At 42.8% G+C, this 20457-nt stretch overlaps 1 protein-coding gene and 1 long non-coding RNA gene across 6 annotated transcripts in view; one reads left to right on the top strand and one right to left on the bottom strand.

The window, feature by feature from the left end:
* The window catches only part of LOC132592649 (uncharacterized), a 132595-nt gene that overhangs the window by 23076 nt on the left and 89062 nt on the right, over positions 1-20457 (bottom strand). The window lies entirely within an intron of this gene.
* GLI2 (GLI family zinc finger 2) overlaps positions 1-20457 on the top strand; it is a 200546-nt gene that overhangs the window by 154769 nt on the left and 25320 nt on the right. For both annotated transcript variants that reach the window (XM_035128745.3, XM_088652480.1), the window contains 5 exons: positions 5125-5327; positions 7338-7529; positions 16765-16966; positions 17629-17836; positions 19100-19213. In XM_035128745.3, coding sequence (XP_034984636.2) covers positions 5125-5327; positions 7338-7529; positions 16765-16966; positions 17629-17836; positions 19100-19213 — 919 coding nt within the window. The remainder of the gene's footprint in view (positions 1-5124; positions 5328-7337; positions 7530-16764; positions 16967-17628; positions 17837-19099; positions 19214-20457) is intronic.

The following is a 20457-nucleotide window of genomic DNA, read 5'->3' as shown; positions in this document are numbered from 1 at the left end:
TAAAAAGCCTTACAATGATTTTTGTGTTGAGCTCTGGTGCAGTGAAGGGTGTTACATATTTTGGGAGAACACCAGAACTCTTTTCTACATGTTCTCAAAGAGTTTCCTTGATTTAAAAAAATAGCATCATTTGTAAAGAGAAAGGCACAAGGCAAGCTGAGGAGGATCACTACGTCCAGATCTGTATGTTCCAGGATCTGCAGTGAGGTTTCCTTCCAGGAACTGTGCTTCCATCTATTTCTCTTGGTGTTGTTGCATTTAATTTTCTGACCCAGGAGGCAGTTTTGACCTGCCCTACTTCAGCATATTTGACATTGATTAAAACATGGGTTGTATTCAGCGAAGTCATCCTGTTCGCTCAAGGACTTCTACTTGCATGCATCCCCCAAATCTGTTCTGGAAGTTCTCTCAATCCTCCAGAACAGCGTGGGGTGGGCAGGGACAGGAGAGGGAGGGAAGTGATGTCACACAAGTGAAAGTCTTTGCGCAAGCAAGGATGGACACAACCCCATACATTTACTCTGGTTTTCATTGTGCCCCATCAAAGAATCCACAGCTGTTGAGAAAATTAAGCTTAGCCTTAGCCCACAAGGATGCAGGGAATTGATTTCACTCCTGGAAACAACTGACATTCCTGAGGTCCTGCTGATTATATGTGTCAGGTGTCAGGTCCTAATATATCTTACTGGCAGTAGTACACTGTTCCTACACCCCACCACATCCCAACTGCTGAGATCCCTCTCTTCCCTGTCTCTGTGGAGGAATGTACATCAGACCTTAAGACAACAGGGTGGCTTTCAACATTGACAGGTAGCTCAGAATATGGCACCAGCAGGGGAAACTATTGACAGCCGGTGAAATAATCTGAGATCTCTTCATGGCTGCAAATTATGCTCCAAGCAAGATTGCTCCTTTCTCATTGGGATCCTTCTCCCGCTCTTCAGTTCCCGGGTACATCATCTCTCCCCGTCATAGATGCTCCAAGGAAAGACTAAAATAAGCATTGATGCTTGAGCGGGGGAGGGAGGAGGAATTGGTAAAAATTGCCAAAATTATCCACAGCTGGTGCTGACCCTCACTCTGACCCTCACTTCCTAGTGAAAATGTAAAATCTGATTATTAGGTTGTGTCTGGTGGTGGCATTGCACTTCCACTCAAGCACTCCAATCCCCTTGTACCCCTGAATAGCTGTTTCTGGAGGTAGGAACTTGGGAAATGTATGAGATATGGCACAGAAGGCTGTAGTAAGTAGGTGGGGCAAAGGGGTTGGTGGAAATTAGGACTCTGGTTTGTATAAGCAGAAGCATTTATTCCAGCACAAAATTGCCTTTGGGCGGAACTCAGTGCATTTTATTCAAACAGGCAGTTTCTGGAAAATACGGTTATTGGGATCCAAGCCAATATTTGCAAGTTTGAATCACTGGTCATTGGAGACAGGCATCCAGCATCACAGCAGTAGCCATATAAAATTAAAACAAGGTTCTGATTTCCTAAGTGATCGTTCAATTTGTTTACCGTAAAACAATTTCTTTCTGTCATTACAAATACATACTTCACACTTAATTTTATATCAGTAAGATTGTCATGGCTTCCCCTGCCAAGAATCATGGGAATTGTAGTTTGTGAGGTATCTGACGAAGTGTGCATGTACACGAAAGCTCATACCAAAATAAAAACTTAGTTGGTCTTTAAGGTGCTACTGAAGGAATTTTTTTATTTTGCTTCGACTCAGACCAACACGGCTACCTACCTGTAACTAAAAGTATTATCTGTTAGAAATCTTCATAGAACTACAGTTCTCAGCATGATGCCTGGGGCATGAATGACCAGTTGAATTCTATAGTATAGGTTTATCCTTCATTAGATTTAGTTGTACCATATGAGCTTATACAGACTTCCTTTTGTGTGTGGGGGGGGAGAGACTTAAGAAGTAAACACTCAAAGAGTAGGTGCTCTTAAATTTTCTCCAGTTATTCTATAGTTTGTTCTTCACTGGCATCCTTCCTTTAAGAAGACCCCAGGTGTTGTAGGTGGGAGATGAAGTGGCAGCCAGTAAATGATCCATAAATACTTAGGCTTGGGAACAATTTGGTTCAACAGTGGAAATGGTTTAGGCAGTAATTATATATTAAACTTACTGAAGCTATTAAAATGGGTCTGCTTATGACAGCAGAGACAGAGATTAACACCATGGTACACCTCTCCTTTTCACATGAAACTATAAGCAATAATTATATGAAGGTGGTTTTCAGTTGTATTAGTTTGTGCTGTTCACACACCTCCTGCTCATTTTTGGGGGGAATGCCTTAGAGGGGAAGGATTTAACCCAGTGGTAGAACATCTGTCTTACAAGCAGAAGGTTCCATGTTCCATCTGGTGTTTCCAGGTAAGGCTGAGAAAGACCCCTGTCTGAAACCCTGAAGAACTGACTCCATTCAGTTTAGACAATACAGCGTTACCTTTGGTTACAAACTTAATTCATTCCGGAGGTCCATTCTTAACCTGAAATAGTTCTTAACCTGAGGTACCACTTTAGCTAATGGGGTCTCCCGCTGCTGCTGCGCTGCCAGCATGCGATTTCTGTTCTCATCCTGAGGTAAAGTTCTTAACCCAAGGTACTACCTCCGGGTTAGCGGAGTTTGTAACCCGAAGTGTTTGTAACCCAAAATATGACTTGATATAAGGCAGCTTCCTATGTTCAGTTACTGCTAGTGTAGATTGTTTTATTACATCCTTGGTGGTGCTCTCCCTTCTGAGGACAGAGTATTCACAGTCCTTTTTGTAAATAAATTAGCTGGTGGGGTCATCTAGATTTTTCAGATGTTGTTGCATTCTCCATCTATGCTGCATGTTGAGGTGTTCAGCACGTGCTTCCAATTTCTGTGTAAACAATGACCTTCCAAAGTGATGACAAAAGATTTAGGTGATGACACCCCCCCTTATACACCCCCATTAAAGGAAAAGGTAAAGGTACCCCTGACCATTAGGTCCAGTCGAGAACGACTCTGGGGTTGCGGTGCTCATCTTGCTCTATAGGCCGAGGGAGCTGGCGTTTGTCCGCAGACAGCTTCCGGGTCATGTGGCCAGGTAAACGCTGTTTACCTTCCTGCCGGAGCAGTACCTGTTTATCTACTAGCACTTGACGTGCTTTCGAACTGCTAGGTGGGCAGGAGCTGGGACTGAGCAATGGGAGCTCACCCCGTCACAGGGATTCGAACCACCAACCTTCCAATCGGCAAGCCCTAGGCTCGGTGGTTTAGACCACAGCGCCACCCGCGTCCCTATACACACTCATTACTTTCCCTAATGTAGCACACATTCCAGCTAAAACCTTGATGTCATCATCTTGCATTCCCATTTTTAGCCAATGCAAAGAAGTTTCAGTGAAGGACTCCACTTCCCCTGTATAAGCTTTGGGCAAAAATGAAAAGCAAGCCCTGGGTATTGTTAATAGGCTTTAGATGTTGGCCTCCTAGTTTGATCGGAATGGACTCAAAAGAGTCATAAACCAAGTAATACATAGTTCCAAGTCGGCATCAAAGGCATTCACAATCCTGTTGGGAGAAACTGAGTATTGATGAAAGGGGAAGCTTATTGTGTATGTAAGAGAATTTCTTTCGAGGCTTATGCATGAAGGCAGGCTCTGTGGGTCAGGGTAGTCTGGGACTGCTTTTAATTTACATCCCACCCCCTCCTGCTCCCACCTCCCCAATGTAGTCACACACACTTGAATTTAGCTTCCTCAGCATTAAAATGTCAGATGTTTTCTTAATGACATCACTCCTTTTATTTTTAATCCTGTTTCATTTTTTCCAGATGGGGCTAGAGATTATTTGTAACGATCTCAAGCCAAATCTGAAACACAGGCTTTGATTCGCATTTCTCTTCCCCTGCCAGCCCTGTATGAATTAATATGAATTAAATTGGTACATTTTGCACAGTTGCCTCATTATCTCCAACCTTTCCTGAGACAGGAAGCTTGCACCCTACAGAGCTTTGCACACGCAGATCACTGGGGTGGGTGATGTCATCACAGCCGAAATCCCAGAGATGCTAACAAGCTGTGTGCCACACCATGGCATAGGCAGGTCCCAAGAAGTAGGGAATCCTTGTTATATTCCCCATGTAACAAAAATTACATTGTCTTGCAGGTAGAGGTTGGGAATCATTACATAATGATAATGCCTGTTTTCCAAAAAGGAAATAAAGGAAAGTCCAACATCCTACTTGTCACAGTGGCTACCCAGAGACCTAATCAAAAGCAGTGTGGTGTTGTGGTTAGAGTGTTGGACTAGGATCCAATAGGCCCGGGTTCAAATCCCCACTAAGCCCTGGGTGACCTTGGGCCTGTCACTCACTCTCAGCTTAACTTTCCTCAGAGTGTTTTTGTAAACATAAATGTGGGGGGAGAGGGTATGCCACCTTGAGCAACTTGCAGGAAAAGTGGGATATAAATGTAATAAAAGAGATACCTTCTGGGAACCCACAACAATGCTTGAAAGCAATAATTGTTTTCTCTAGTGGGCACTAGGACATCACCAGGTGGACTGTCATCCCCAAGTTGTCTGAAGGAGAAGTAGTTTAAACAGGAGGTTGCTCAAGCATGGAGAACAGCGGCCATGCTGTCCCTGCCCAGGAAAGGCTGTAGCCAGTGGTTTTTTCTATTAAAAAAAAGTTGATGGGGTACTTTCATTTTCCTACTCATATTGAAATACTGCCCTTCAATGGGGCCAAACAGATTCACAAAATGTTTAGGGGTATGCGTACCCCTGCATATCCCGGAAAAAAGCACTGGATGTAGCTAATATGCAGAACTATGTGCAGGTAGTCACCTAACTAATTAATCAGCTGAAAAGCATTTAAAACCATTTAAACGATTTACAGCCCTTGGCCTGTACTGTGTAGAAATAAGACGCCTCATTTTTTCTCTGCCTCAACAGATGATCCTGTGGCCATGAAAAAAAGGTGGTGTTGGCTAGATTTGAGAATGGTTAAGCTGGCTCTATGTTCTGCCTTAACTACTATTTGTTTTGGTGTTTCACAGTATGCTAATATACCCAAAATATGCTAAAGAGGCCGAACAAAACTTCCCACTGACGGGACTTCTTTCTAACTCCTTTGCAGACCTCCTACTCTGAGCGGTAGCCCTGTCATCTCCGACATCTCTCTCATCCGGCTTTCTCCACACCCTGCGGGGCCTGCAGAGTCGCCTTTCAACCACCCTCACGCGTACATGAACCCCCATATGGAGCACTACCTCCGCTCCATGCATGGCAGCCCGACCCTCTCTATGATCTCAGCAGCTCGAGGCCTCAGCCCAGCTGACGGTAAGTGGGAACACAGGCTTGGCTGTTCCTGTGTATCGAGGCACCTCAAGGATAGTCTCCATGATGGGAGCTGCCAGTATGCAAGGGCAGCTGCGGATGAAGTAAACTCTCCATTTGAAGCATTTGAAAATGACAGTGTCTTATGTTATTAGGTTGCTTCCGCTTGTGAAGGAGGAGAGGTAAAACACCCATGCTATGTGCTAGGTTGGAGGAGAAGAGAAATGCGATCAGATTGGAGGGAAAGGTTGATTTTTAAAAAAAGAAAAGAAAATGATGCTTGGGAACACTGCAGGCCTTAATATTCCTGGGCGTTCTTGGTCCTCATCATCTATTCATATCAATGGTAAATAGGAAAAGACACTATTAGTTAGTCATACCAAAAACCAAGTTCAGTAGGTAGCAGCCCACCTGCCCAAATACCTACATGCAAATGCTCAGGTGACAGCTGTATGGCCCATAGTCTGCAATAATTGTCCACTTGAATTATACATTTGCTCTTCAATAACTGCTTTTATTACAGAATGCCTTCATAAAATATAGAAAATAATTTTGCAAAATTAACTGGGATTGTAAAATTAAGAGGGAAGGAAAAAACTGACTTTAAATGAAGTCTGAATGACACATGCATCTCTGCTAATAAACAAGTACAGGTATTTCAAGATACTTAGTCTGCAATTCTAAAAACATTAGAAAGCCCTTTGACAAACACAGTGGTACTTCTGAGTAAATATTTGTAGGAGTATGCTGCTATAGATTTTTGTTTGATGAAGTATTTAGTGTTATCTTACAAAGCTTTCATTCTTTGTGAAGAAATAATTTGTGCTCTAGACACCTTACATTGCATATAGCAATGGTAATACTTAAACCCTATAACAATAGAAAGACAAAGCAGCAAACACAACATCAGATCTTCCTCCTTGAAAGGCCACTTCCATGTTATTACCAAAGTTGGTGATCAAAACTGAGCTGGTTTGACAGGCTTTTCTGAAGGGAGAGTGCTGCCATCACAGAAAGGATGCTGCACTATGAGCACCAGTACGGGTGACAAGCAGAATTATACATTTGATGAAGCCCAGCATCCAGGCTATGCAGAATCAGAACTACGGTAGAATCCAGCCTGGCAGACTTAACCAATCTGGGAATGCCTGGCTTTTCTGTTGCTGCTGCTTTGGTTTTGCTGGTCCCAGAGGCCTCTCCCTCTAGCAAGTGTTAAGATTCCAAGTCTCTGCTCTAAGCAAACTACAGATGCATTTTATTGCTCTTGTAGTCTTTCTCCCTCTTACTACTCCCGAGCCTCCTTCCTGCCGGCAAAAGAAAAATTCTTATTACTTGGCCTTAGAAAGGGGCCTTTGTGTTGGCTTTCGGTTTTCTTTCTTTCTCCCTCCCCCTCTCCTTCAAGCCACAATAAATAAGTTAATGGAGAGCGGACGGAGAAGCAGGTTTGAAAATTCACAAATGGGCAAAAGTGAGGATAATTGGTTCTGGCAAGCCAAATGGTTTTCTACTGCCAGGCACTAAACACACAACCCCCCTCTCACTCTGCGTATTAGACCCCTGCTTTAATTTTCTTATGCTGCTTCTCGTTAACTGGACCGTGTTTGTCTTTTTCTTTCATAATAGCCTGGGTTGTTAATTCTGACAACGTTGCTGCGCGCGGATCCCTCGCCACCTCCCCTCCTTTCCTCCATTTCTCTCTTTCTTTCTCTCTCTCTTGCTCTTGCTGGTGAACTCTGTGTTCATACAGAAGGATTATTAGAAGGGGGTGGAAATGAGAGATTGTTTATAAATTTGCGGAAATGGAGGAATGTGGAGGGCCCCAGCCTGGTGTCTTTTGTCCACAGAGAGCACACACGTCCTAAGCATACGTCAGAGTCGTAACTGCAACCTTTTGGCAGGGAGAGGGGAGATTCTAGTGTCACGGCAGTGGTTTTACTCTCCGGAAATATTTTATTCTTGTTGTTTCTTTCTCCCTCTCCCTCCTCTTCCCCCTTCGCTCTTTCTCCCGTGCAGTAGCTCACGAGCATCTGAAAGAACGAGGTCTCTTTGGCCTGCCCCCTCCTCCGCCAGGAGCCAACCCTGCGGACTACTATCACCAGATGACGCTCATGGCCAGCCATCCAAATCCTTACGGGGACCTCCTTATGCAGAGTGCGGGAGCAGCCAGTGCAGCGCACCTTCATGATTACCTCAGCCCTATAGATGGTGAGTAAGGAAGCAGAAGCCTCACCCAGACCTCCCCTTGCCCTGCCACTTTCTCCTGAGGGAATTTGGTCTTGACCCCTGGAACGTCAATCGGGCTTTCTTCTGGTTGATGTTTGCTCCGATTTATTGCTAAAGAGTGGGCTTTCCAAAGGAAATCAGCAGGGCAAGGACAAAACCACTTGAAAGCGTGGGGCAAGCTGAAAACTGTCTGGACCCATGCTTTCCAGGCACGGGACAAGCGCAAGTCTGGGCGAGCCCTTGGTTGTGTACACCCTGAGGGCATTTTAGTCCCAAGGACTGTTCCTAGAGCAGATGGCAGCCATCATGCTCCTGATGATTATAAGGAGCACACTTAGCATCTGTAATTAGCAGTGGATTTCACGATAGTGTCCTCGTTGTAAAAGTGTGTGTGTTTATATTTTTTGTAACAGGAAGCTTTGTACAGGGTGATGGATCCAGCCAGGCCTCTCTAGTTTTTGTGCTTGACTGTAGGTCCTTTTTTGTGACAGACACAGATGGGGAAACCAGGGCAGCAAAGGGCCCCACCCTCATTTTTTTGTTTTGTTGAGATTGTCTATCAAAAGCATACAGCATACATTGCAAACACTCCCATGCTGTTGCTAACAAAGCACCCTTCATTAGACTCATCAGGTACTGTGAAGCTTCAGAGTATGAGTTGTAAGAACTTCGTACTGCTAATGAGGGAAGGCCCCCATCAGACTTTACAATATGCAAACCCACACAGGACAACCTCCTCTCACAGAGAGAGGGGGTGGAAATAGTTGTGGTCCAACATTTTGCCTGCTTTGCCTATTTAGGTTGCATGCTTTGAAGCAGCGATGGCCCTTCAGAACAGTTAAGAGGGTGAAGAATTAATTCGCCTGTTTTGTCATAAGTGTTTTCTCCAGTTATTGAAGTCAGTGGAGTTTTGTTTGCCTGCTTGCTTCTTTGAGCACAATCTATCTAAGTTGAAGCACTTTTAATCTGGGTCCTGTTGATTTCAGCACATGCTTTATGCTTCCAATGAAAGAAACAGGACTTAAACGTACTTAACCTTGGCTGGATTGGGCACTTGGTATTCCTGCTTTTTTACAGAAGCAGAAGAGGTGGTTCTGACTGAAAAATGAGACAACAGAAAGAAAGAAATGTCTGGGGCTGGAACTGTTCACCTCTGAAACTTGAGTAGCTTGTATCCTGAGTTGCTAAGTGATTACCATATTTGGTCTTGGGTAGAAGAAAGTTTACCACAGATTAGGCAGTCAAACTGGGTAAAAATACCACAGCAGTCATTGCATTGCCATAGCTGTGTGGTGCATTAGGAAAAAGTCTTTGTTGAACAAGGTGTTTTCTGTGGATTTATCGGTACGTAGGGGTGAATTGTAGCAGAGGGACTGTATAGTGGCATGTGTTTTGGTAGGCACTGTTCCATGAAGTGAACTGGAAAGATGGTGACTATATATGCACATATATAGGTTCAGTGCGCATGATGTTTAGTAGAGGAGAAAAACACAACACTTTGTTTTTGATGTTCCAGATTGTTGAATAGCCAACCTTATGTTTTCTTCTTGCATCTGGGTGCACGCCACCGCTTCATTTCACATTGCGCATCTGTTAAAGCCAGGTCTTGTATACTTACGCTCATGCCCACAATAAACTAGTCAGCCTTTAACATGACTCTTCTCAGGAGGCAGCTCTGGAGTGAAATTTCCAGTTCCTCACAGCTGCATTTATGTTAATGTCATGCAGAAGGACAGAACTTTGGCAACCTCCGTAGAATGAGATCAGCTTTTAAGACTGCTCCTCTGAGGAAGCTCTTTTGTAACCTTTCATGGACTATTAGCAGCTACAATAGGCTGCCAGGATCACTGCCTTTCTATTCTCCCTTTTCTCAGTTGTTCAGTTCCATTTAAAGCACTCTTCTGCCACATTCAACCATCCTCCAGAATCCTGGGAACTGTAGTTTGCGACGGGCACTGGAAATAGCAACACCTTTAACAAATTTGCAGCTCCCATGTCAGTCATCCAGAAGGGCAGCAGTTGGGTCACTGTCATACAACATTTTCATATCTGAAGCAAACAAGCAAACAAAAGTATATGTATGTCACTTTCCCAGTGGACTAAAGTTTATTTGCAAAGGACCTAGAAGAGAGAACCTGAAAAAAAGTGTGATTCAAAAAGGTCCTTCCATTAAAAACACATTACAGTGGGGCCTCGCTAGACAAATTTTATTCGTTCCACGGGTCTATTCTTATAATGAAAAATTCGTCTAGCGAATCCCATAGGAATGCATTGATTTTTTTTTTTTTTGCCCATAGGAACGCATTAATTGAATTTCAATGCATTCCTATGGGAAACCGCGATTCGCTAGACGAATTTTTCGTAAAATGAATTCGTCTAGCGAGGCAACCTCCGCTAGAAAAATCCTTTCTTTAAGTGAAAATTTCGTCTTACAGGGTGTTCATTAAGCAAGGCACCACTGTATTTCATTTTGATCCTACCTTCCCTTCAAGTTGCTCACAGTGGCACACTTGGTTCTCTCATGTCAGTTTTGTGCTCACCATCACCCTGTGGCCTAGGTCAGGCTGTGTGGGGGTGAACCAATGTTTGAGTGATCCCAAGTGACCCTGTAAACTTCATGCCTGAGTGGAGACTTGTACCATGGACCTCCCTGTACAGACGACTCTCAATTTATGCAGGGGTCATGTTCTGGGGAACAGCAAAAGCCAAATCCGTACATAGTCAAAAACACACTGAGTTCAGTGGCAGGTGCAACTGCCAAAGTCTTTCTTCCCAGACAACTATCCTGATTCCGCCCCCTTTTATTTTTTCTTTTTGCCAAGCACATAAAGCTGAATGCATACAACTTAAATGTCTGCAAGTTGTGAGTTGCCTGTACTAGGTTCACTAACCAATACAGCACTCTAACTTAAAAGTGTACCCTTTATGGGGGTTGGGGGGTTGGTTGGTGGAAAGGTATATTTGGAGATCTATGTATATTTGGAGATCTATTTGGAGATCTATGGGGTGCTTAAGTGGCCAGTCACCAAGTCCTGTTTCCACAGTTGCCAAAAAACAAACAAACAAACAAACAACAACAACAACACACACACACACACACACACACACACACACACACACACTTGATTGGTATCTGGAATCAGATGACACACCTCAAGGGTCAAATTGCCTCCAATCACCACAAGATGTGGATCCTTACCCTAAGTCATCATATGTGGAGGGAGAGAGAGAGAGAGAGCGTAGTCTGTGGAGTGAGTCTCCTGTGCAAGTTTTATTTCAGCTTCGCATATGCAAAACCCCTTGGGAGATTTCACTAGTCTTACCAAAATTCATTTGCCTTTTCTTGAAATTCCTCAGATGTTTCATCTGAGGAAGAACCAAAAATTTTGCTTCAGATTTTATTTGAAGCTAAAGCTTCAGGGATGTGCAGAAGTCCCTTTAGAAACTTCACAAGCCTCAACAAAATTCCGCAGCTGAAGTTTCGCTTTCAGTAAAAAGCTCACTTTCATCTTTCCTGCTTTATCTTGTACTTGCTGGGGACAACATAAACCCTCAAAGGGGACCGTAGTCCCAAGATGCAAATAAAAAACACACATTATGGTCATCATTGTTCATGCATATGTTTTTAAAATACGACTTGGTTCTTATCAATTAAATGGATTTTTCCTGTGCTCATTTGAAAACAAGATTTGCAAACTGAAGAGATACCCTGTCTGCAAGAGCTCTTCCCTCAGATCTTTTGACTAAATTTGTGCTGAATCCCAGGTTCCAAAAGAATCCCATTTACTTATGCTGGTTTAGGGACTCCTAGACAACCACTTTTGTGGATTGTGGAACAGAAAGCAGCTTTCTTGTCTCCCAGCAAGGATCTTAAATATCTTGAAATGCAAAGCTAAAGGGGCCCTCTGTGCCGTAAGAAATAAGGCGTCTAGGACATCACCTGGTGCCAGCACAAATGCTTGGCATTTGCAGCAGGGTAAACAAGACATGAGATGCCGCCACAATACAGAAAAATGCTAATAAGGAAACAGTCCAGTGAGGCTGATGGCAGCTATTTGCTGCTTAGTGATAAGAGGGCTGCCTTGTGCCCAACAAAACTCCTTTTTGCCACTTTTGCATATGAGTGGATGTCAGAAAGATATGCTTCTGATTCTGCATCCTATGTATATTTTTAAATGAAGGTGGGGTGTGGGGTGGAGAGGAAAATAGAATATGTTCTATGGTTATCCTAGATTCCTTTTCCAATTCAATCACCAGGAAAGCCGGGGCAGGGCTGAATAACAGCAGGTGGCTGACGTGCTTACCTTGAAAAATTCCATGGTTCATTTCATTTCCTCACTATGGAAAGTAAAGTGTTTTAGGAGCAGGACGGTCAGAAATTGGAGATGGGAGCATAAGGGGAAGGGGGTGTTGGGTGGAAGAAAAGGCATAAGTCAGTCTGAATCAGCAGAAGGTGTAATATAAGTAGGCTAGGTTGCTTAAACCTTCTTAATTTTTTGTTTATATTATAAATGAAAAGGGGGGATTAAGTACTAAACACCGCCAGTTTGGAACAAGGTTGCTTTCTTTTTGAATATCTGAAATCAGAACAAAAGCAAGCTATTCAGAGTACTGAAGTCTTACTTAGCATGGATTCAAATGGGGAAGTGATGTGTGGAAACCCCATAAGAGGAATACCTCCAAGATGTATGTTAAGCTGGTTGTAACTTCAGGTGTTCTGTTGCTGAACATGGTCAGGAAATAGACTTCCTGCTCCTCTGCACAATGTCATTTTGCAAACACACATTCCCACACATCCCTCGCCACTACCGTTCCCTGCACTCTACATCTCTCTCTGAAGAACCTGAACAGCTCTCAGGAGAGGGAAATACAAAGGCTGTGTTCCTGCCTTGATGTTGTTGCAGAGGGACAGGAAGCATGAGGAAGCAGGCACTCCCTGCTTTTTCACCTGGCAACCAAACCTTTAAAGCCATCTTAAACGCAGAAAGATCCAAGAGGAAAGCTTTTAAACTTCCTCTGTTTGCTCACCTCTCACCACGACAAGCAGCCTTACATTGTTTGTTGCCTCTTCAGCTGTCCAGCCATCACAAGGCAAACCTGAGAATGTTCCATTAAAAGGGCTTGGAAGCAACTAGCCATTAAGCCTGAATGTGCAAAACAAAGATTGTCTTGGAAAGGGTGTGAGGATCAACTGGATTTCAGAGGATGGGGAATGAGAGCACTGAGCAGAAACCTTAAAAAAAAAAACCACTAGCAGGTATCCCCACCCACCCCAAAAAGCAAAATTATCCTAACTTTCTAATTTGCATACTTTTCATAACATAGAAGAATTTAGCTTTGGGGATGGGAGAATTGTTTAAAGTGCAGAAAGAATATACAAAGATCAGGCTGTTTTAGGCTGTGAGACTTTGTTCACATTTTGAGCCTTTCTCAGGGGCTCTTTATATGTTACTGTGGAAGATAAAGTGATAAATATTTGTAATCCAAATTAACATTTCGGCCAACATGCTTTGTACCATATTAGAAAGTTGATATGATACAAGAACCTCATGTGTGGTGAAGGAAAACAAAGCAACCTTCCTATTAGCTTCCCTTCTTTCTTCCTGCAAGAAAAACGGCACCAAGAAAGAAAAAAGTAATTAATCTGCAGAATAATCTGAGGGCAGCCTCGTGAACTCATCATAACAGAGAGAGACGCATGTGGAGGTGCCGCATTGAAAACAGAAACCTCCATCCCTGCAGAAATATCAGAAGGATTTAAATTAGAGCAGGCAGTAATGAAATGTGTATTACTATATTTGTACCGGAAGAGTTCCCAGGCCAACCTGCAGAATCTGACAGCTTCCAGCAGAGTTTTACACTGGGGGGGGGGGGTTACTTGTGTGTGTAGCAAAGGGGTGTGTTAGACGGCTGCACCAGGCTGCTGTTGGACATCAAGACTTCTTCCTTCATCAAATTAATGGGGACCAATGGCAGAGCTGACACTGCGGGCATAAATCACAGGAAAGAGCAACGAGGAATGAGTACAAGGCTTTTCTTACTATTTAGTAATTTATCAAGGGAAGTGGCACATTAATAAACAGATCTCCCTTGAGGTGTGGGAGTAACAGAGACAAATATGACTGTCAAACCCAGTCTGCTTCCTCCTCTTAGCAAGATAGGCGAGTGGACACAGAGAAAACTCTCTCTCGCTCTCACTCTGTGTGTGTGTGTGTAGTTTTAATCAAAATCAGGCCTCTTTGGTGCAAGACGCTTCACAGTGCCTCATTAGCTCATAACCACTGTTACCCAAGGGCACATTCACACCAAAGCTTTGAAAGGGGGGGCAGATATACATTGGAAGCTCTCCAACCTCTGCAGCACAAGCTTCCTGAGATGCTTGTACTGTACTGCTGTGGCCCACAGAACCAGGCCACAGATGGAAGTGATTGCTGGATTTGCTACAATGGTATTGGCAGCCTACACTGATCAAATTTGTTAGCATGGGAAATCAGGGGGGAAATGAATGCCTAGTTTTAAAAAGGAGATATCTGCTTTAGTACTGTTGGTTGGTTGGGGGGGAAATAGATATACAGTAGATATTTGGAAGTTCCTTCCAAAGTTTCCAATTTGCCCTAGCATAGAAAAAGGCCATGTTTGTAGGGTTGCCAGACTCAATAGAGGACAGGATTTCTGTGCCTTTAATTGCCCTGCTCTCTTTTGAGTCTGGAAACCTTAAAGAGAAACAAACCAGCAGACCCTTTGTTTAATTTCCAAGCAAAGGGTCTGCTGGTTTCTCTTTAAGGTTTCCAGACTCAAAAGAGAGCAGGGCAATTAAAGGCACAGAAGTCCTGTCCTCTATTGAGTCTGGCAACCCTACATGTTTGGTAAGTTAAAAATGGTTGACTTACCAACTTTTCAAAGGTCAGGCTCATGTGCTTTTCTGTACATTAGTAAGAATGCACAGGCAGTGGTGAAAGTTCCTATATTATTGGTATAGGAACACAATAATGGCTTGTGAGAGCCATGCTTCCTCACATGTTGAGTTTATCAGGTAGACTGGAGACTTGATTACTCATTTCCTGCCAAGGTAAGGGAAAGTGACCTTGCTAAGCCTGGCAGGACAGCTTACTCTATGGAATTAACCTATTCATGCATTAATTAGACTTAAGCATGTAAATTATATGAGGCTGGCTATTCCACAAGCCCTTCCATGGCAGATTAGGCGAAGAACTCAGCCATACTCCATGTATCTTCCATGCTGCCGTTTACCAATGAGTCCCATGTAAATAGCACCCCCATTGATACAAGTAATAATCAAATCAAATGCTCTGGTGCCCTGTACAGCATTTTGAATAAATCATCATTTGTTACTGCCTTAAATCAGCCAGAGTATATAAGTGTAAATCCAGTTTTTGAATTTTTAGAGTACTTATGTATATATGCATAAGCGTATTATGTTCAAATGTTTATTTATTTATTTATTTATTTATATATATATAATATTTTATTAGTTTTCCAAAAAAAAAGACTAACAATACGTTTAAAACAATAAGAAAAAAGGAAACAACAAGATAACAAAAAATTAGAAATACAAAAGTACAAAATACAAAAATACAAAAGAAAAAGACAAAGAACAAAAACATATAAAACCTTATATCTTATCTCCCTCACAATGTAAATTGGGACCTCCTCGGGTTCCCGTCCCTGTGGTTCTTATATACCTTTCCAAATAGCAAATTCTATATCAAAATAAACACCTTTTAAAAACCTCTTTTTTTCCCTTTTAAATCACATCTTCACATATTCCACAGTTTTATTTAGATCTTAATTTCTAATCTAAAATATTACTTTAGCATACTTTTTTAAATAAAATTTAAAATCTTTCCATTCTTCTTCCATCGCTTCTTCTCCCTGGTTGCGGATCCGTCCGGTCATCTCAGCCAGTTCCATAAATTCCATCATCTTCATCTGCCACTTGTCGATCGTTGGTAGTGTTTGTTGCTTCCAGTATTTAGCTATCAGGAGTCTCGCTGCTGTAGTGGCATACATAAAAAAAGATATCTTCTTCTTGGGAATCTCCTTTCCTACAATGCCCACTAGGAATGCCTCTGGTTTCTTAACAAATGTGTTTTTCAACACTTTCTTAAGTTCATTATAAATCTTGTTCCAGAAGTCATTCACTAGTGGACATGTCCACCACATAGTTCAAATGTTTAAAACACGTAGAATGCAGGGTGTCTGAGCAGTGGGTAACCTGTGAGCCTCCTTTGTGGACTGATTTCTGTGTAAGAGGGCCCCCTTTTTAATTGTAGAGGTGATGAAAGAGTTTGATCGACAGCCCTGCCAAATGAATGTCTCTATTCTGTAAAAGTGGAATAATCTTTCTTCTTTAATAACAAGTATTATATCCTCCCCTCCCCCTTCCCCACAACATGAAATTTCCCCTACTTGAAGGGAATCCCTTCCTGAGGATCAAAATGTAGTCCAGCAAAATGGATGACCAGTCTAGCTAGACTTGAACATTTTCTTTAACAAGCAAAGCAAACACCTCAACTATTAATTAAATACCCAACGCTTACTGTATGGAGTGAACGGAGAAAAATGGCCCCAAAATGAAGGGTTTTACACTACCTGCCTCCTATGACTTTGCTTATTTTCAAAACAGGAAAAATTCTTTGAAGAGGGTTAAACAGCCCCGTTGAAAACGGTGGATCTGCACATACCTGCCAGCAAGCAAAGAGTCTTGCCTGCTGCACAAATAGCCCCTGACTGCTACCAGCCTTTATGCTTTTTTTAAATCTTGGGTTTGCCCCTAACAGTCAGGCACCTGACCCTATGAAGCTGGTTTCCTTCAGCACCTGGGCTGCTTGGTTCCTCTAGCATACTTCCGTGCCACTTAGATTGCCAGTTTAGCTTCACTAAGGAGGAACAAGCAGTTGCTAGAGAGGAAGGCATGCCCTCTTCCTCATGCACACACAGACAAAACCTAGTCCAGATTCAGTGTATATGCTGACTAGAGTCCATTGATTTAAGTGGGTCTGCTCTGAGTATGACTTAACATTACAGTGTACCTCTGTGCCTATTTACTCAGACGTAACCCCTAACATGTTCCTTTGTGTGTTTCCAATTACAGCCTAAATGTTTTTAATTTCCTTTAATTATGCTAAAATAACAACATAAAGCAAACATTTCCAGCTGGATCCACAGAATTTCCCTTTATTTCCCTTTCATTTAGTGTCAAGATTCTCCAGTCCACGAGTGACTCCAAGACTAAGTCGAAAGCGAGCGCTTTCTATATCTCCGTTGTCCGATGCCAGCATTGATCTTCAGACAATGATCCGGACCTCGCCAAATTCATTGGTGGCTTATATAAATAACTCCAGAAGTAGTTCTGCAGCAAGTGGCTCTTATGGGCATTTATCAGCGGGGGCAATAAGGTAATGGAGGTAGACAGCGGCTCATGCTGAAATCCTCAGGTTGGGGGTTGGGGGTTTCATTACCAGGACTGGTAATGAAACAAGTTTGTGGCCATTGAAAGATGCTAGAGATGTGGGTCCCTAGTTATACATAATGACCTTGAGTAACCCGTGACTCCCAAGATGCCTCAGCAGTATATGAACAGTTAGCTTTGGTTCACTCTGAGTTCTGGACCTGCCAATGGGTAATTCATATTCTGCCAGTGCAGCACAGGCAACAATGAAAGGCCAGGCCTAGTGAGGCTGTTGGGTCTCATAAGAAAATAAAAGAAACTGCAAAAGAGGGGCACTTGCTCTATATGGACCTCATGGGAAAATCAGCAAGAGGGGAATGTAATAATCTAGAGTTGAGGTGCCTATAGAGCTGCACCTTTTGAAGTTTCCCCCCAATCTTTTAAAACTACAACCCCCTCACGCAGCTTTGTAGTGTTCTCAGAAGGCATACTCATGAACCACCATCCCTTGAACACATCTCTAAGAGGAGAAAGAAGCTAAGCAATATTGACCTTGTCCTGGTTGCTTCATTATCAGGCTCCTTTGCCCTTGACCAGCCATTTGGAGCATCCCGAATGTTCTCACTGCATGCTGCTATATTTTCTCCTTCTGATGTTCTCTCCCTCCAGCCCAGCATTCACCTTCCCTCACCCAATCAACCCAGTGACGTACCAGCAAATTTTGAATCAGCAGAGAAGCTTGAACTCAGCATTTGGACATACGCCTCCCTTCATCCAGCCATCGCCAACGTTTCCCTCGCGGCAGCCTGTGGCCGTCATCTCTGTCAATTCCACTCCAGCTCAGATCAGCAACAACTGTGTCTCTGATTCCAACCAGGTAGGACCCACATCTACTTCTGGCAGGATTTTAACTGGGCTGGTTGCAGACTCCCACTGCGCCCATTACAGCCAATCTGTTTCAGTTCCCCTGTCAGTTTCACTCTAAGGATTCACTGCAAGGCTGGGTGTTCACGTTAAACACAGAAGGCCACAGCTGTGACATAGCAGTCTTCATAGCTCTGCTCATTTGATTGCATTGATCCTCTTAAGCCAGTGTCTCCAAGATCATGGCACGCACACATCATGCAGCAAGAGCAATATGATCCATAGCAATTCATTGTGTGGTTAACTGAAACTTGGTCTTCCACATAATTCAGATTATCAAGGAAGATTAATATAATCTGCGTATTTGCCCTATGAGATAGCATTCAGATAAGAGAGGGCCCTCCCCCCCCTTTTCTTTTTTCCTACTTGTGAGAACTATTTGAAACCAGGCATATTTGCACCCATTGCACAAATGACTCAAACACTATGAGCTCAGATTGCCATCTTGAGTTCCGTGAACTGGGTGGGGAAATCCACAGTGCTTAGTCTAATCAGCAATTTGTGCATGAAACAGCTGGTTCAAATGATGAGGTTTCCATGTGCACATTTATCAAATGAAGAATGAGAAAATAAACCTTGAAAATGATTGTGTGAATCTGCAGGGTGTTTTTTTAAAAAGCAAAACAAAACTGGGAAGCAAATTCACTCCTCAGTAGCAGTACATCGGTAGCAGTCCACCGACAGAACAAGTGATTCCTTTTTGGGAAGCGTCACATTATACAGATGAACAAACAAAAGGATGGAAACACATAAGTAAACAATTAATGGCAAAAAACACTACATTTTAATACTTTAAATATTTATTAAATGTGTTCCAACTAGCATCTCCAGTTTTAAACCATGAAGAGTGAATTTGCTTCTCAGGTTTAAAGAAAGAGAAAAGAAGTTTTCCATCCCCACTTCACTTTCTGAATGAGGAACCACTGGCTCCTTCAAATGTTTACCCCCATTCTGATACACGTATGAACATACATGTACCTTTTGCTAACATGGCTCGAAGTGGACTGCATTCTTCAGCATGGCCCAGTTTGCAAAACTGACATCCTTTTCAAAGGCAAAAAATGAACATTATCTCTGAATTAATTCTTACCCTGATCTAAACTGTATCTCCTGCTGTTCAGTTGCTGCATTGTAAGTAAAAAAAATTAAATTAAAATGCTGCTTTTCTTTTAAAACACTGATATAACCTCCCCACTGCCCCTTTTTGTTTCCTCAGAGCAAGCAGAGCAGTGAGTCAGCTGTTAGCAGCACGGTCAACCCAGTCATTAATAAACGCAGCAAAGTCAAGACGGAAATGGAGACTCTACCACCAGCTTCCCCGCCCACTCAGGTAACTCCTTGGTGCAATCTTGTCTTGAACACTTGAGCTGATGCACTCCAAAATTTTACCAACAAGAACAGAACTAATTAAGAAGACTCTTCAGAGAGTAACAGGGCAGCAGTTTCTAATGCTATTATTATTATTATTATTATTATTATTATTATTATTTATTAGCTTTGGAAACATGGAAGGCACAACTGTGTCTTCACATCTGTGTCCATTTGGTTGCTTTTCTTTTAGGGCAGTAGGTGGCTTGTGCCCCAAGAACATTTCATTTGGGGAAGATTTGGTGAATTGGATTTTGCTGGTTCTAAGCTGTACCCTTACATATTACCTCTGTGGGCTGGTACATTCCCCTGAGGTCAGTTCCCCATGTCTCGTCAATAATATCTGAAGTGCTTAGATCACATGGGTTCTTCCTTTGCCAGAACCACAAATCAGACAAGGCTATTTTTGCCTGGGAAGTAGCAATATGCTATAAAAAATGAATGGCAACCACACTGTAAAGATAGTAAGGTGTAAATTAGACATAAGAGGTTTCTCCTGGATCATTAGGCAAAACGTTTTGCTTAACTCTGCAACATGTGGTTTGGCTTCTTTGCCTGAGTCACCTGAAGCTTTTCAGACAACTTATGGTGCTATCTTACTTATGTACTCAGGTAAAAGCCCAACTAAGTGCAATGGGACTTGCTGTCTCTGTTAAGTTTGTTAAAGTTGCAGCCTCAATAACTTCAGCACTTGCCCTTCAATGGAAGTGAGGAAACTGTAGTCTGATTTGCACAGTTTCATCTGAAGTGAGGTTTGTGAACAGATTATTCTGCCATGCAAAGGGAGAGGGAGAGAAAATTAGAGTAGATTTGGGGATTGCTTCCAACCAAGAAAAGGATGCCCACATTTCTCTGCTACATAAAGATCAAATGCGAGCATGCACACCTAGAACAGCTCCAGCACATGACCAAATCAGCAGCTCACAATTTGTAAATTATAATGTTAAAAATTGATGCTTTTGAATTATGGTGCTGGAGGAGACTCTTGAGAGTCCCATGGACTGCAAGAAGATCAAACCTATCCATTCTTAAGGAAATCAGCCCTGAGTGCTCCCTGGAAGGACAGATCGTGAAGCTGAGGCTCCAATACTTTGGCCACCTCATGAGAAGAGAAGAATCCTTGGAAAAGACCCTGATGTTGGGAAAGATTGAGGGCACTAGGAGAAGGGGACGTCAGAGGACAAGATGGCTGGACAGTGTTCTCGA

The sequence above is a fragment of the Zootoca vivipara genome, chromosome 1 (assembly GCF_965207765.1).
Source record: "Zootoca vivipara chromosome 1, rZooViv2.hap1.1, whole genome shotgun sequence".
NCBI classification, from domain to species: domain Eukaryota; kingdom Metazoa; phylum Chordata; class Lepidosauria; order Squamata; family Lacertidae; genus Zootoca; species Zootoca vivipara.
Note: the sequence above shows the minus strand (reverse complement) of the source record. Positions and strands in the feature narration are given on the sequence as shown.